Source organism: Chlorocebus sabaeus, chromosome 9 (genome assembly GCF_047675955.1).
Source record: "Chlorocebus sabaeus isolate Y175 chromosome 9, mChlSab1.0.hap1, whole genome shotgun sequence".
NCBI lineage: Eukaryota > Metazoa > Chordata > Mammalia > Primates > Cercopithecidae > Chlorocebus > Chlorocebus sabaeus.
Window position 1 is genome coordinate 72651094 of NC_132912.1, and position 18256 is coordinate 72669349.

General features: G+C 38.5%; 2 protein-coding genes and 1 pseudogene across 9 annotated transcripts in view; 2 read left to right on the top strand and 1 right to left on the bottom strand.

Moving 5' to 3' along the window:
- The window catches only part of HERC4 (HECT and RLD domain containing E3 ubiquitin protein ligase 4), a 149232-nt gene extending 148151 nt beyond the window's left edge, over positions 1 to 1081 (top strand). For all 7 annotated transcript variants that reach the window (XM_073019103.1, XM_073019106.1, XM_007963290.3 and 4 more), the window contains one exon: positions 430 to 1081. In XM_073019103.1, coding sequence (XP_072875204.1) covers positions 430 to 638 — 209 coding nt within the window. In that variant the 3' untranslated portion in view covers positions 639 to 1081. The remainder of the gene's footprint in view (positions 1 to 429) is intronic.
- Positions 1082 to 3525: 2444 nt separating this feature from the next.
- SIRT1 (sirtuin 1) overlaps positions 3526 to 18256 on the bottom strand; it is a 34846-nt gene continuing 20115 nt past the window's right edge. Inside the window, exons 1-6 of one of the 2 annotated variants that reach the window (XM_038009177.2) lie at positions 17074 to 17198; positions 16422 to 16569; positions 14280 to 14359; positions 12947 to 13133; positions 8932 to 9489; positions 3526 to 5637 (exon numbers count right to left, since the gene is read on the bottom strand). In XM_038009177.2, the coding sequence (XP_037865105.1) occupies positions 5309 to 5637; positions 8932 to 9489; positions 12947 to 13133; positions 14280 to 14359; positions 16422 to 16569; positions 17074 to 17106 (1335 nt within the window). In that variant the 5' untranslated portion in view covers positions 17107 to 17198 and the 3' untranslated portion in view covers positions 3526 to 5308. Of the gene's footprint in view, positions 5638 to 8931; positions 9490 to 12946; positions 13134 to 14279; positions 14360 to 16421; positions 16570 to 17073; positions 17199 to 18256 lie in introns of those variants that run through there. The other variant, XM_007963295.3, reaches the window with a different exon arrangement.
- LOC103216103 (small ribosomal subunit protein uS5 pseudogene) lies at positions 15424 to 16391 on the top strand (annotated as a pseudogene).

Here is an 18256-nt window from a genome sequence, read left to right on the forward strand (position 1 = left end):
AATGATTTGAATTTTGGCTGCCCATTATAAATTTCTGATTTAAAAAAAAAAAACAAAACCCAGAAATGAAGCAAATAGAAAAAGAAATCATAATCAAAACTGCATTTTGTATTTGGTTTGTCAACTAGTTCTAAATGGCTTTTTCCAAAAAAGGGCTCTCAAAATGTTTTGGCAATGACAATAGTTACTTATCAAACATTTATTAAGCACTTCCTTTGTGCCAGTATTAAGATTATACTTTTAAAGAAAAAGTATTGTGTGAATGAGCAATTAGAATGTGTCTCAAAAAACCTGTCTTCCACAAATTAGGGAGTAAGTTAACACATTAGAGCAGATGTTAATGTGAAGCTCTGCTGTAGTGACTGTACAAAATATGACTTGCTACTTTGTGTTTTGAAGTGGTTGACTGAATGGTTTCTTTCTTGGCAGTATTTTTGACAGGTAGTGATCGCATTCCTATTCTTGGTATGAAGAGTCTGAAACTAGTCATCCAGTCAACAGGAGGTGGTGAGGAATATCTCCCAGTTTCCCATACTTGTTTTAATCTTCTGGATCTTCCAAAATATACAGATAAAGAAACTCTACGCTCTAAACTGATCCAAGCTATTGATCACAATGAAGGCTTCAGTTTAATATAACTTTGGAGTTCAACTATTCAGTTTAGTGCAAAAGCATTAAACTATTTGTGTTTTTCTTGTGGTGATGAATTCAGCAAGGTGACAGAGGTACTATTATAATTCTTACTTGCAGAATGTTCAATCTACGAGTGTTCATGGAAGTCAAAACATTAAAGGAAAATGAACAAACTGTTAATATTATTGTACAGAACCATGGATTTTTTTGACCATCTTCCAATAAACATAACAAGTATTGTGAATACATTAAAGTTCTACTAACATGAGTTTTAAGAGTTTGCATATTTCAGAAATGATCTGGTGTGAGTGCATGGAAATATTGCTTAATTTTTCTTCAATCATTGAGTGAAAAACCTTTAACTTTGGCCTGCAATAGTCATTTCATTATTTTTTCATTTTGTAAATAATGTTAAGTTTTGTAATAAAATAGTTATGTTCTGATACCAGTACAGTTTCTATGGTTGTAATTGAACTTGAGCAGACTTTTAGAGGTTAAAAATTATGATTTAAATCTTACTCTGAAACTCTATAAAAAGAAAAAAAAGGTAGCATGGTGGAAACACGATCTTTTCTTTTTTGCTAGCGTAAGTGTCTTTGTGCAAACCTAAATCACAAATAGGGAATATACTACATAGCCTGCAATTCTTTTCTCTTTTGTGAATCCTGACATGACATGCTGATAGATGGGGGATTGTTGATCAGAGAACTTATTAATATTTAGTACTGGAAGAACTGTCTCCACAGTTGCCAGTAATAGAAAGAAACATTGGCTACTATGAGCACCAATCACTGGGTTATAGCTTTCAAAAGTATTGATGCTGCAGGGCTTTAGAGCTATTTCCTTGAATTTAAGCAGCAAATCTTAACGGTTTTATGGTGCTGATGCTTAGTTATCTCATGCCATTAAATTGTAAAAGTGAGTTGACGCAATACCTGTGACTTTCTGCTAGAATGCAAATATTTATTTTTTAAATTTATTTTAAAATGCCGTGAAAACTGTTTAATAAAGATTTATTGTTTTAATATTTAAACTTTCAGTGGTTCTCATATAAGAGTCAAAATTTTTCAAAAAGAGGGATGGCTCAGGGAAGGTCTCTTAAATTTCAGATTGCTTGTTTCTATTCCTATACGAATTTATAGAGGTCTGCAGTCTCTTAACCTGTAATTCTAAAATCTAAAAAACCTGAAAATATTGTCATCTCTCACTTTGCAGAAAAACCTGATCTGAATTGTTGAAGCTATTTATGGTATTCACTAAATAAGACTATGACCCCTGTTGGGTGCTTTAAAAAATTCTTTAAAATTCGTAATTCCAAAATGCAAATAAGCCCAAGGGGTTGGATGAGGGGTTGTGGACTTGTACTTTTCAGTAGGTCAACTTAAGAAACTATTGGCGAACCATAGAACTCTTCTATAGATAGAAGCACTAAAACAATGTTCTCACCTAAGGTACTTTTCCTCAAAGTAGTGGCATTCTTCCCCATGAGAATGTCTCCACGTACCTGATATTATACCATATTCCCTGTTCGTCCACTCCTTGAGGTAGTAATTATTTGAATCAAAAACATGTCAGATGCTGTTTCTCAATAGTAGTAACCTTTGTATATTATGAAGCCGATCTGTGAAATAGCAGGCACTTTGGATTGATAGTTCCATGAACAAATATTATAACAAGAGAATAGCATCTCATCCGGGAGCACATTGTACAAAGCTTAATTTGGGGACACTTCCTCCCTGTTACTCTAGACTATGATACAATGTATTAACAGCAAGGAGATTCATGGTGGAAAGTTAAAATACCATTGAAGATTTCTGAAATTGCCATTTACTTTTAAAAAACAAGAAAAGTCCCGAGCTTTGTAGATAAGAGCAGCAAAGGTGCAGATCATTTGCTAAATTGTAGGGACTTTGATTATTGAGTTGGCTAAGTACTGAAGTATTTGGCCTCCACACATCTATTTGTAAGGTACAAATATATAGTGTGTTTGTAGCTCTCCTGTCTTAACTTAGTCATTCAAGCTAGTAGCCATTGTTCAGGATGATTAAGACAGCAGAACCAAGACATTCCTTTCAATTAAAAGGAAATAAAAACCAGAATGCAGGCTGGGCGTGGTGGCTCACACCTGTAATCCCAGCACTTGTTAGACTGAGGTGGGCAGATGGCTTGAGTCTAGGAGTTCGAGACCAGCCTGGCTAACACGGTGAAACCCCGTCTCTACTAAAAATACAAAAAATTAGCCGGGCATGGTGGCGGGATTTCACCATGTTGGCCGGGCTGGTCTCAAACTCCTAACCTCAGGTGATCCGCCCGCCTAGGCCTCCCAGAGTGCTGGGATTTCAGGTGTGAGCCGCAGCACCTGACCAAGTTACATATACATTTTAAGGGGGACACTGCTGACCTCTTCAAGAGTACTTTCTCCCTCAAAATACGTAGGTTCTCAGGTCAGCCTCAAAAAGTTGATACCAAATGTCATCTGTAGTCTTTGGACTTAAAAGACCTGGCATCCAAGAACAGATTTTCAGTTAACCCAGCCTTTGCATCACATGGATTTTCACTATCCACCACTTCCTGTTCTCTCTCGAATCCCAAACTTCTGGTCCTTTATCATAGGACATTGTCACATCCTTCTTAGGCCCTGCCCTGCCTTTTCCCCACGTTTTACTTGCTCAGGCCTCTAGCCTAAAATGGTTGAAATAGTTCTGAAATGCTTGGTGGTGATGCATCGCCTGCTACGATCAGCACCATCAGTGTTTGCAAGTACTGGTCTGGTGAGACTAATGTAATAAACTGAAGAAATGTAGTATGAGAAAGCAAGCATCTAATACTATAGCATTCGAAGCTGTACAAATTCTGCAAGATTTAAAAATTATATACCTTAAACAATGTAAGTTAACAGAAAAAAGTCAAATGACAGTTTTAATAGACTTTAAAACAGTGTACAAGTAAAAAAACACTGGTTTTGTATTTCAAAAGTTGAAGATATCCAGTCATTGAACAGTCTACAAAACATATGCCAGTAGATTACATAAAAGACTATGTACAATATAAAAAGAGCTGAAAACAGTCTTCACTGTAAAAATAATTTAAAACAAACTTTTCAATTTAAAATATTATCTATAGCACAAACACATCATGCAAATGGAAAACTAAATATACCGCATTCTTTAGTGTAGCCAAATAAATTCAGATTCAGACATCTTTTAAGTAGGGAAATGGCCATTCAAATACGATTTTTTTTCTCTGGCAGTAATGGTCCTAGCTGGGTATTTTATGCATAAAGAACAGCTATATTTCAAACCCTTTTTATTGTAATAAATACTAAAGCAACAGAGGAATACTTTATTAATTTGGGAGTAATGTTCAAAAATGGTCTGAAAAATAAATGCTTACGGTGCAATTTCATAAAGTATGAACTTCTTGAAAGACGAGAAGCTTTTGCAGCTGAGAAAGTTGATCTCTAGTTTTAAGGCAGGCTAAGCTTTTAAATAAAGATAAATTATAAGAACTAGTTTCATTCATTAACTATTCTGCTATTACAAGTTACATCATGTTCATCTCCATAATACTAGGCTAGCAGTTTGGTATTTAACACCAAATCCTCCCAATGGAAGGAGACATGTACTTTCTGGCTGAGTTATAATTAACATCTTATTACTTTGGAACTGTAATCAGGGGCCTGTTGCTCTCCTCATTAATGGAAAACAGCAGTCCAAAATATTACACTCTCCCCAGTAGAAGTACCATTATTATAGATTCGGAAAGGCTTTGCATACTCACATTTTGGCAGTTTAATACTTGTGGAAAAGATCAATGCAAGCTCTACCACAGTGATAGGTATTTAAACAACAATGGCAAATATTTCAAAACTAAGGGGATCCAGGCAGGCACTATTGTTTCTAAAGCAACTGAAACATTTCCAAAGCATTTATTTGTTTTTCAGGTTAGTTTTATGAGCCAATATAGACATTACTACATGTCCACAGGAAGTACAAAAGCCATCTTCATTTGAACATAAATACAATAATCCTGAAATTCTTAGCACCAAGTATTACTTTTAAAAGTAAAGACAACCGAGTGCCCTCCCACCTATTGTCGACTTCCTTCTACTCACATTGCATGTCATTTGAGATTTTAAAAAGTTAGCTGCCACAAGTTTTGGAAAATGCCAGTGTTTAAAAATAAGTAATTGTGTTAAAGAATCAAAAGTTTAGAGTTAACAGATTTTGAGTACTTCAAACCATTCAATGTTACAAAGAAAAGTGAAAATACCATTCTTTGGTCTAGATAAGCTGTTCCCTTTACATTAATTTAACATTCCGATGGCTTTTTGAAAACTTTAAAAATGTTGAAACTCACTAGACAAAAACAAAAATTATATATACATATGAATTTATCATACAAATGAATCTTTAAAAGAAAGTTAGTCTTGACCAACAGCTGATTAAAGATACTTAGTACCTTTTTTTAAAAAAAAAAAGTTAGTGTTGAATTTGTACAAGTACAGAAATAATGAAGTTAAAAATTATCCATGAAAAACAATCTATTTTACCAATCTATAAATATTACCTTTCTGGTTTCCTTGCTCTATAGAGTTCACAAGTAAACATTCATTTTGACATGCTAAAGTTCCTAATGCTGGTGGAACAATTCCTGTACCTGCACAATTATTACACTATGATTTGTTTGATGGATAGTTCATGTCTGTTACTTCCTGTTTCATAGATATAGCTTCATTAATTGCCTCTTGATCATCTTCATCAGTCCCAAATCCAGCTCCTCCAGCTCTCTCTGGAATATCAGGCTCATCTTCTAAGCCATTGTAGAATTCTTCAATTTCACTTTCATCCTCCATGGGTTCTTCTAAACTTGGACTCTGGCATGTCCCACTATCGCTGTTACTGCCACAAGAACTAGAGGATAAGACGTCATCTTCAGAGTCTGAATATACCTCAGCGCCATGGAAAATGTAACGATTTGGTGGCAAAAACAGATACTGATTACCTGAAATATAATGATGAAAACGTTACTTTCAGTTTTCTAAGTCTGAGCAGTCTGGAATGAAGTGTGGGTACCGGCTCTGCCTTTTGTAAGTGTCCTTATGAAAGACTACCATTAGTGTTTAAAAACAACTGGGAGGCCATGATGTGCCTGCAGTTCCAGCTACTCAGGAGGATGAGGCGGGTGGACTGCTTGAGCCCAGGAGTTCAAGGGCCAGCCTAGGCAACACAGTGATGGCCTGTCTCTTAAAAATTAAATAAATACAAGCAATACACTTAGTCCTGGGTTCAAATCTTAGTTCTGCCATTTATTATATTTTTGTAAATTTGTAAGTATACCTCTGTGCCTCAATTTCCTCATCTAGAGAATGAAATAAATTTTCACAACCCTATGAAGGAGGGAAGTGCGAAAAATGTAGAGAACCATATTCAATAAAGGTTATTTCACCAATTATTTTAAAAAGATTTGATGAAAATGAAGTATCCAGCCCAGCCTACATTAGATACCCAATTTGTGTTCATTAAGCAACTTCTCTAAAGCACACAGGCTTTTAAAGCATCTTCATTAACTATTTTCATTTAACTTTTTTCTGATTATAAACCTAAAATATTGTCAATAATGTAATCACCACAAATTCATAGTGTAGTCTGTAGACACTGAATCTACAGTATCACCTGTGAATCTAAATTTAGATTCACTCGAGAAGATCTCAGGCCCCATGAGCCACCTACTGATTCAGAATGTGTGTGTATATACAGATACAGTCTAAGATGCTTTTGAAGTCCTCTAAGATGTAATCTTAATCCATGAATACCAATAAAGTTCTTTCTAGAGCACACCAAATGAATCCTAGCTTGGCCATTTGGGGTTTAAGTGAAACAGTAGGATCCCTAAAAACTGATGGAAAAGTTTTCTACCCTTGAATTCACAATATGTCCCCTAACTTAACATCTCTTTTCACACATAATAAATGTAATATTTATTGTACCGTATCCCAGACTAATTCACAAAAGCCTGGTTACCACATTGGTAGGTGGCAAACCTAAAGTCTCTCCAAAGTGGCTCTCAAACTTTTTTATACTGCATCATGACCCAGTTCTCACCCTGACTACAACCTGTGTGACAATTCTGACCTGAATCCCTGAAATTTATTTCACAGTCCACTACAAATCACTGTGAAAACCACTTATTTCCCTCTATTACAACAGATACATAGTACTCATCAGTTTCCTAAGACACCACAGGCAGGGCACAGTGGCTCACACCTGTAATCCCTACACTTTGGGAGGCCAAGGCAGGCAGACTGCTTGAGCCCAGGAGTTCAAGATCAGTCTGGGCCATGTGGCAAGAACTTGTCTCTACAAAAACTAAAAAAAAAAAAAAAAAAAATTAGCTGAGCATGAGGGCACGTGCCTGTGGTCTCAGCTACAGCTACTCGGGAGGCTGAGGCAGGAGAATCGCTGGAACCTGGGGAGGCGAAGGTTGCCAGAAGGCGGAGGTTGCCGTGAGCCGAGATCACGCCATTGTACTTCAGCCTGGACAGCAAGAGCAAAACTCCATCTCAAAAAAGAAATAAATAAAAATGTAAAAAAATAAAAATGACTGCTCCAGGTTAACTCTATTTCCTGGGAAAAGAGATTTATGCGTTTGACACATCTGCCAAAATGACATTCAAGAAAAGTTCCCAGTGCAAGTCCTAGTGCACAGGTAGACTTTGTATATGATAGAGATGACCGTATATTACCTAAGTCAGTAGCAATTTTTCTACTTTCTGACTTCTGCCACAAGTTGCAAACATAAGCATCCCTCTATGCTTTTTCTAGTTTCCCCTGGGAACACGTCTGCTCTTTTTAAATCCCTACCTATTGTTAAATATTTTGCTCCTTAGAAAGCCTTGTATAATCTAATCTCCAAGTGCGATCTACCTTTTGGGGCTGGGCATGGTGGCTCACGCCTGTAATTCCAGCACTTTTGGAGGCCGAGGCGGGTGGATCACAAGGTCAGGAGATTGAGACTAGACTTACCAACATGGCAAAACCCTGTCTCTACTAAAAATACAAAAATCACCCGGGCATGGTGGCACACGCCTGTAATCTCAGCTACTCAGGAGGCTGAGGCAGAAGAATCACTTGAACCCGGGAGGCGGAGGTTGCAGTGAACTGACATTGTGCCACTGCACTCCAGCCTGGGCAAGAGTGAGACTCCATCACCAAAAAAAAAAAAAAAAAAAAAAAAACCAAAAAAAAACAAAAAAAACAAACTACCTTTTGGGTGATGTTTTGTTCAAAACAATAATACTTTGTTCTTCAGCAGCACCTATACCAAAGTATGAATGAGTAACACCCACATTTATAATTACATACAACATTAATCACTGTGTCTCCAGAACTTACCACAGTGCCTAATATGAAAAAGGCCAAAGGTTTATTCAACTGAACTACAATGTATTTACAGCAAATGACTGGAATACTCAAATACAGTTGTCTAAAATTTGTCAGTTTTCACCAAGTATGATAAATGGAATGAGACTTACAGTTCTAAATTATAGCTAAGTTACAGTGGTTTTTTTTTTTTTTTAACAGTATTTTTCTAACATTAAGTTAGGAATTTCGACCAGACTACTTGGACTTAAAACATCAGCTTCCAAACAGTAGAAAGTGATTTCACCAAACAGTAGAAAGTGAAATCACCTATTAACACTGATTGATAAAGACTATGCGTGTTCTAAACAGGGTAGAAACTATTTCTATATTCAGTGGAGAAGAATCACGGATTCTTTCCAAGTCCTCAGAGGAAACACAGATGTGTTCTAAATCTCAGACAACACTGCATAGTAGTTAAGGGGGCAGGCTCTAAGCACAAATAGACTGGAATTTTAATCTGGTTCTTTCACTTCTTAGTATTTACCGTGCATAAGGTATTTAACCTCTATGGTCCTGAGTTTTCCCACCTGCAGAAGAAAGTAATAGATTCTACCTCAGAAGATTAAAATCAGGTAACATATGTAAAGCAGCTAACCCACAATAAGCACCCAAATCTGTCGTTTCCGCCAGCTAATAACCCATTCTTATTTTTCCATCCCCCAGAGAAAACATACAGAGCACTATTAAACACTTCCTTCTCTGTATTATGAAGGATACCAGAAGATTTACCTTTCTGATTACGAACTGTACAGTTTCTCTAAACAGAATCAACTACATAAAGCTACCCTATCGATTAACCTGCCGAAATAGCTAATTTTTTGGAAATATTGTTATGACAACTATACTTTCAAAATGGTTCGATTGCCTTTCTTACCATCAAGCCGCTTACTAATCTGCTCCTTTGCCACTCTACTAGGCCAGCATTTTCTCACTGTTCCAGCCACTGAGGTTCTTTCATTTTTCTCCCCAGTACTGGAACCAACATTCTTCAAATCCGGATTTCCCATCTGTTCAGCAATACTTTCAACATTCCTAGAAGTCTGTACTTCCCGTGGTTTTTCTTCCATACGACCTTTTGATTCAGACACATCTAAATCATCATTAGTCTTAGCTGCTTGGTCTAAAAGTGTGACAATCACTGAAGAATCTGGTGGTGAAGTTCTTTCTGGTGAACTTGAGTCTTCTGAAATATGAAGAGGTGTGGGTGGCAAGTCTGACAAATAAGCCAATTCTTTTTGTGTTCGTGGGGGTTTTTCAGTAATTTCTGAAAGCTTTACAGGGTTACAGCAAAGTTTGGCATATTCACCACCTAACCTATGACACAATTCATTAATTATGACATCACAGTCTCCAAGAAGCTCTACATCAAAATGCAGATGAGGCAAAGGTTCTCTATTAATTAATATCTGAGGCACTTCATGGGGTATGGAACCTAAAATAGGGTGAAAAATAAGAGTTAGAAAAAAGGAGGAGGAAGTAAGCTAATAAAACCACAACAGATACATTACACAAAAATCCAACAAGGGCTTGAGCTCCAAATTTCCAAAAAAAACCCATGCACTAAATACTTAACCAAGCCATTACATTTCATCAAGCAAGCAGATGGGCAGTTAAATGTCTTTTATAAAACGTTCAGGTTCTGCTCCTGTCACCTGGTTACCCCTAAGCAGTATTTCCAGACTTTCCCACTCTGAACCTCAAATTTCCTTGTCTGTAGAATGGGGATAATAGTACTTTTCCACAAGACTGTGGTGAAGATTAAATGAGTTAATAAGTCAAGTGCATAGAAGAGTTCTTGGCACATAAATGTTCTACTTAAGTAGCTCCTGATATAAAGAAGGTGAGCCGGGTGCGGTGGCTGACACCTGTAATCCCAGCACTTTGGATGGCCGAGGCAGGCAGATCACCTGAGTTCAGGAGTTCAAGACCAACCTGACCAACATGGTGAAAACCCGTCTCTACTATTAGCTGGGTGTGTGGTGGCGCATGCCTCTAATCCCAGCTTCTTGGGAGGAGAAATGCTTGAATCCAGGAGGCAGAGACTGTAGTGAGGAAGAGACTGCACTGAGCCAAGATCACGCCATTGCACTCCAGCCTGGGCAACGAGGGAGGCAAGGAGGACAGGAGGAAGGATGGGAGGGAGGATGGAAGGATGGGAGGGAGGATGGGAGGAAGGACGGACGGACGGACAGAAGGATGGACTGATGGGAAGGAAGGACGAATGGACAGAAGGACGGATATATAGAAGGAAGGAAGGACAAACAGAAGAAGGAAGGATGGAAAGATGGAAAGATGGAAGGAAGGGAGGAAGGGAGTGGGGGGGAGGGGAGGGGAGGAAAAAAGTCATACAAATAAATTCTACACTATTGTAAACCTGTTTCTTTTTTTAATTATCTTTGCAACACACCATACTATCCCACAGAAAGCTTTCGAAATAAAAGTTTTTAAGGACTGGGCGTGGTAACTCATGCCTGTAATCCTAATGCTCTGAGAGGCAGAGGAGGAAGGATCACTTGAGGCCAGGAGTTTATGACCAGCCTGGACAACAAAGTGAATCCCGTTTTTACAAAAAAAAATTTTTTTTCATTAGTCAAGCATGGTGTGCGTGTGTGGTCCTAACTACTCGGGAAGCTGAAGTGGACGGATTGCTTGTCCCCAGGAGTTCAAGGCTGCAGTGAGCTATAACTGCATCACTGCACTCTAGCCTGAGCTACAGCAAGACACCCATCTCTTAAAAATTAAAAAAAAAGCTTTTAAGCAGAGTGCCTCTGAATTTGCTTTAAAAAGAGTAACTCGGGCCGGGCGTGGTAGCTCAAGCCTGTAATCCCAGCACTTTGGGAGGCTGAGACGGGTGGATCACGAGGTCAGGAGATCGAGACCATCCTGGCTAACACGGTGAAACCCCGTCTCTACTAAAAAATACAAAAAAACTAGCCTGGCGAGGTGGCGGGCGCCTGTAGTCCCAGCTACTTGGGAGGCTGAGGCAGGAGAATGGCGTGAACCTGGGAGGCGGAGCTTGCAGTGAGCTGAGATCCAGCCACTGCACTCCAGCCTGGGCAACAGAGCGAGACTCCGTCTCAAAAAAAAAAATAAAAAAATAAAAAATAAATAAATAAATAAAAAGAGTAACTCAAGAACAAAGGGACTTGTATATTAAATTTTCATGTTTCATTTAATTGCAAATTGTCTTGTATTCTACTTTAACAGAATTTCACAGCTAATTAGGTAAGACTGAGTTAACTGCTAAAGCCACGAGATATGGGATAGACACAAAATTGAAGAGCTTGACTCCATGTTTCCTTCAACTGTTTACTCTGGCTGCCTTGACTGCTGATGTGGGGTCTAATTAAATTCTCTGGCTAGGGATTTAATATTGTTTCCTCTCCTCTTTCTCTCACTTGTGAAAGGACACATCTGATGCAACTGAAATCTCTCTCTCCTCCTCCTCCTCTGGTTCTAAACTAGAGGAGGAAACAGTATGTGAATATATATGACAAAGAAATGTTCCTGAGAGTAATAGGGATTTAAATTTTATGTGAACATTTTATACACACACCCTTTTGGGTAAACTAGACCAACATATCACCATTATGACTTGGCTATTATTACAACAAGAATGAACCAATCATTTTGAGCCCCCAAATTCTATCTTACATGGTACGTTACACTTCTACCTTCTACCAAACTATATATTTGAATTTATTAAATGTGAAATCAATTAAATTTGAAAGATCAACAACTGTAATCTTATTAAGAATAAAAAATATGAGGATTAACGACCATTTCATAAATTGATGCTAACATTACAAAAACACATTCCACCAAAAAGTCTAAGTTACACTCTTTACCTTTGTCTTAATTTTTCACATAAATCAGAAGTAGAGTTTAGCATTACTTGTGGGTTTTTTTGTTTTTGATTTTTTGAGACAGAGTCCCACTCTGTCGCCCAGGCTGGAGTGCAGTGGCACAATCTCGGCTCATTGCAACCTCTGCCTCCTGGGTTCAAGCGGTTCTCACACCTCAGCCTCCCGAGTAGCTGGGACTACATGCGCACACCACCACGCCCAGCTGATTTTTGTATTTTTAGTAGAGACAGGGTTTCACCATGTTGGCCAGGCTGGTCTCAAACTGCTGCCCTCAAGGGATCCACACACCTTGGCCTCCCAAAGTGCTGAGATTACAGGCATGAGTCACTAGCATTACTTGTGTTTTGACGACCCTCCACACCCCATCAAAATGTCAGATTCACCAGTCTCAATGAACAACAATGCCACATAAAAAATAGTTTAGCCAGATGTGGAGGCTTGTGCCTGTAATCCTAGCTACTCAAGGGGCTGAGGCAGGAGGATCTTTGAGCCCAGGAGTTCGAATCCAGTTTGAATCTAGGGATTTAATATTGTTTCCTCTCCTCCACAACAGGACCTCATCTCTACTAAAAATAAACAATTTCTGGCCGGGCATGGTGGCTCATGCCTGTAATCCCAGCACTTTGGGATGCCAAGACAGGTGGATCACCTGAGCTCAGGAGTTCGAGACCAGCCTGGCCAACATGGCGAAACCCGGTTTCTACTAAAAATATAAAAAGTTAGCCAGGCATGTTGGTGGACAACTGTAATCCCAGCTACTCAGGAGGCTGAGGCAGAGGATCGCTTGAACCCAGGAGGCGGAGGTTGCAGTGAGCTGAGATCACGCCACCGCACTCCAGCCTGGGCAACAAGAGGGAAACTCCATCTCAATAAATAAATAAACGAACAATTTCGAAAATTAGCTCTTCACCACTCTTTCAAACAGAAGCAGAGTAAGATTACTAGGGTTAGGGTCTATTATACAGATCCACAACCCATGACATTATATATAGAAATGATCTCCAAAAACCATCACCAACTTACTTGGAATTAGTGCTACCGGTCTTACTTTGAGGGAAGACCCAATAACAATGAGGAGGTCAACTTCATCTTTGTCATACTTCATGGCTCTATGAAACTGTTCTGGTAAATTTTCACCAAAAAACACAATCTCTGGTTTCATGATAGCAAGCGGTTCATCAGCTGGGCACCTAGGACATCGAGGAACTACCTACGTATTTTCAGATTTTGGTTGAGGCAGAGAAGCAAACAGTAAGCTCAAGTTAGAAATAGTCAACATTTCCATACCTCTAAGAATACATTTCAGAATTATAAAAAAAAAACAACAAAAAACAGAAAAGCTATAGATACACAGCAACTGGATAACAATCTAAATGTCAATGATGGGTAGTTTATTAACATACTATGAAACAGTGAAATTCTATGCTCTTGTTATAATATCTATATAGAAAAACACTTGACATTAAAGAGTCCATCATATAAGAGGAAAAACACAATGTGTGTATATACACAAAATGGGAATTAATCCTTTAAAAGAAAAATACACATTTGTAAAACAAAATGACTCCATTTTATTTATTTGAGATGCAGTCTCATTCTGTTGCCCAGGCTGGAGTGCAGTGGCATGATCTCAACTCACTACAACCTCCACCTCCTGAGTTCAAATGATTCTCCTGCCTCAGCCTCCCAAGTAGCTGAGATTAAAGGCATATGCTACCATGCCAGGCTAATTTTTGTATTTTTAGGAGAGACGGGGTTTTGCCATGTTGGCCAGGCTGGTCTCGAACTTCTGACCTCAAATGATCTACCCACCTCAGCCTCCCAAAGTGCTGGGATTACAAGCATGAGCCACTGTACCCGAACAATGATTCCATTTTAATATACTATTCTTCCTTTCATAATAATATAATTAACTCTATATATTGCTAAGCACACAGGACATATTTCTGGATAATTTTTATTTTCTGCTACATTTTCCTATATTTTTTGGCAATGAACATGTAGGAAATAATTTTAAAAGATTACCACAACTAATTTAAGGTTCAAATCTGACAGGCACAAAAAGGGAAAGGAAGGAGAAAAACTACAACAACAACAACTTGCTTATGATCTGATGTTTTATGTTCGGCTTAGACACTAAGAAGTCAATTTCATAATTTTAAGAGACTTTATAGGGCTATTTTCTATATAAGGTATTGAAAGGTTCTTGTATATTTTACCAAAATACCCAATTACTAATTTCTTCCTGAATCTTTCTGTATTACGTATACTTTTAAGGGTAAAAAAAGGATTTTGAGGCAAAAGAAGAAATACTTCAGAGACATGCACAATTCCTAAAATATGGGCAACAAATTACCTGATTAAAAATATCTCCTCGTACAGCTTCACAGTCAACTTTGTATTTACAAATCAGGCAAGATGCTGTTGCAAAGGAACCTAAAAACAACCAACATATATGTGCTTTATTAATGAAGTATTTCTGTTTCTTGAACACACCATGAATGTTATAAAGTTTGACATCAGAAATGTTAACAGGGTTTAAAGATTTTTAACTTTGATTTTAAACCTCAGAACACACTGCAGATTTTGTGATACACTACAGGAGAATCTAGGGGATGAATAATTTATATATTTATTTATACATAGAATGAATACAATTCTCAATCGCTGAGACAATAATGATGCCTTCTAAAGCTACTCTTTTGAACAAAACTGTAACAACTCGCTCCTCCAGAGCTAAAATCCTGCAGAGTTGAACAGTTCCAATTCTATTACCTTAGTTCAGCAGTTCTTAGAAACACTTTAGATACCTAATGGCCTGTTCATACTTGTTTTACAGTAAACATTTCTGAATCTCTGAATCCTGTACATCTCAACTATCCAGTTCTTTTAGTTTCATAAAGACGTCACATTTCTTCATTAATAGCTAACATTACTCTTCTAATTAGTGTTTTTTTTTTTTTTTTTGGACAGAGTCTCACTCTCTGTCTCCCAGGCTGGAGCTCAATGGTGCAATCTTGGCTCACTGCAACCTCCAACTCCCAGATTCAAGTGATTCTCATGCCTCAGCCTCCTAAGTGGCTGGGATAACAGGTACGCCACCACGCCCGGCTAATTTTCGTATTTTTAGTAGAGCTAGGGTTTCACCATGTTGGCCAGGCTGTTCTTGAACTCCTGGCCTCATGTGATCCGCCCGCTTCAGCTTCCCAAAGTGCTAGGATTACAGGCGTGAGTCACCACACCCAGCCAGAAAAGATTTAAAATAATTGAATGCATGCAACTGCAGCATCTTTTGAAATCAAAAGCAAATTAATATTTGAGGTTTTATATAATTAACTGTGAAGGCCAATACTTCTGTTTTTATTATTTTTGTTTTCTACTTTTCTGAGGTTATCTATAATTAACGAGATAACATGATTAAATAATGCTTTATCTTCACTTCTCAATGGCGGTCTGCTTTAGAGGAAAAATCCTCCTATAAAACTAAAATAAATTCTTCTTCTCCGAGAGAACACCAAATGGCGGATGACGCCGGTGCAGCGGGGGGGCCCGGAGGCCCTGGTGGCCCTGGTATGGGGAACCGCGGTGGCTTCCGCGGAGGTTTCGGCAGTGGCATCCGGGGTCGGGGTCGCGGCCGTGGACGGGGCCGGGGCCGAGGCCGCGGAGCTCACGGAGGCAAGGCCGAGGATAAAGAGTGGATGCCCGTCACCAAGCTGGGCCGCTTGGTCAAGGACATGAAGATCAAGTCCCTGAGGGAGATCTACCTCTTCTCTCTGCCCATTAAGGAATCTGAGATCATTGACTTTTTCTTGGGGGCCTCTCTGAAAGACGAGGTTTTGAAGATTATGCCGGTGCAGAAGCAGACCCGTGCTGGCCAGCGCACCAGGTTCAAGGCGTTTGTTGCTATCGGGGACTACAATGGCCACATCGGCCTGGGTGTTAAGTGCTCCAAGGAGGTGGCCACTGCCATCCGTGGGGCCATCATCTTGGCCAAACTCTCCATTGTCCCGGTGCGCAGAGGCTACTGGGGGAACAAGATCGGCAAGCCCCACACCGTCCCTTGCAAGGTGACAGGCCGCTGCGGCTCTATGCTGGTGCGCCTCATCCCTGCACCCAGGGGCACTGGCATCGTCTCAGCGCCTGTGCCCAAGAAGCTGCTCATGATGGCTGGTATTGATGACTGCTACACCTCAGCCCGGGGCTGCACTGCCACCCTGGGCAACTTCGCCAAGGCCACCTTTGATGCCATCTCTAAGACCTACAGCTACCTGACCCCTGACCTCTGGAAGGAGACTGTGTTTACCAAGTCTCCCTATCAGGAATTCACTGACCACCTTGTCAAGACCCACACCAGAGTCTCTGTGCAGCGGACCCAGGCTCCAGCTGTGGCTACAACATAGGGTTTTTGTACAAGAAAAATAAAATGAATTAAGCCTGTTAAAAAAAAAAAAAAAAAAACTAAAATAAATTACAGAAAACCATTCTGAAGTTTACTAACCATGACACTGAATTATCCTCTGGATTCCCGCAACCTGTTCCAGCGTGTCTATGTTCTGGGTATAGTTGCGAAGTAGTTTTCCTTCCTTATCTGACAAGGCTATGAATTTGTGACAGAGAGATGGTTGGAACTGTCCAGGATATATTTCCTATATCAAGTAAAAGGTAGAAAAAATTTACATTAGTGAAATAAACTACAGATGTCATATGTTTAACAAAAAACTACCGATAATCCCCCACATATAATTTTAAAAATGAAATAGATGAGCATTTTAAAGCATCTAGATGGATGCAACACACACCTACAAAAGGACTGTTGCTGTCATGTATAAAACTCAGCAATTAGTGAACTTGGCCCCTTGAAGAAAAAGACAAAGTCAGCCCATAAACATCTCTAATAAATGTTGATATTTTAATAAAAGTCAGAAGTAACACAACCTTAGGATATCTAATTTTTGTTGGCTGCAAATTCAGATTTTTTTCTTTAAAGAAAAATGGGAAACTTTAAACTAAAATTACAGGTATCAAGGTGGGGTGATTTTTAAAAAAAAAAAAAGCACTGTCAATACAAGAATATTTTAAAATTTTTTTGATTTATCATTCATTAGAATATCAACCTGTTGGAAGTTTAAAGCTAAAGTTTTAATCCTTACCAAAATTGTTTTCCTTCCACTGCACAGGCACATACTGGTATAGTATAGAGTTGCTCATGAATGCTGAGTTGCTGGATTTTGTGTGTGTGTTTTTCCCCCCAAATAATGCTTCAATGCTGTTTCTTCTTTAAAAACAAAGAATTCAGATATACACATGGCAAAAAGATCAGAGAAAAAGTATCAATTTTGGTCCTCCCAACTTTTGACAGTGTTTTTATTAAATTTCATTTAGTAAGTGACTATGGCAAAGGAAGTTTCTTCTCTACTTTTTCCTTTAAAGTAGTAGTGCTATCATCTACTTACTTCCTTACCATTCATTACAGGCTCTAATCTATCATAATGCTAGCAAAAAACTAGACACAACCGTATGCCCATCAGTAGGGAACCGGTTGTATAAATATGGTACATCCATAATAGTGGAATATGTAGCCATTAAAAAGAATGAGGGAGATCTAGATGAACTGCCCTAGCAAATGGTTCATGACATACGTGAAAAAAGCAAATTAGTCACCAGTATGTATAACTTTTGTTTTTGTTACTAAGCAAAAATTGAAATTATATGCACATGTATATAGAGATGTCCATTTAATCAACCAAGTCAGGAAGGATACAAACAGGCTGTAAGCAGATGTGGGGAGCTTTCACTTCTGACATTATACAAAAAAGTTTAATAGCAATTAAGGATGACTTTTTACCTATTTAATATTTCAAATTAAAAAAAAATTCCCCACTGAAACTTCTAGGTTCTACTACCCAGGCTTCCAAGTAAAACTTAAGTGAATTCTGTAACAGCTATCACATACATGTCCACATGCTGCTAAAAACCTAGCATCCCAAAATATTGCCATACATTCAAATATTTATCACAAATTTTATGAATAACTCCAATTTAAGAAATGGACAGTGCATACAGTAGCAAGGGAAAAGCTTAATAAAGTCAATGTTTACAGAAAATCAAAAGCCATTGTTTTGGAAAAGTGACTTGTGTTAAATCCACCACTGTTTTCTTCCCCAGAATGCTTTGTTCTAATACATTTACATTTGAGAGATTAAGCATTGTAATGTCTTATTAAAGCTCCTTCTGGAAACAGCTTTTAGAGTATTTTCGGCACTACGAGAATATGCTAGACAACAGATAAAATAGGATCCATAGTAGTAAGCAAGTGATAATAGCATGCCAAAT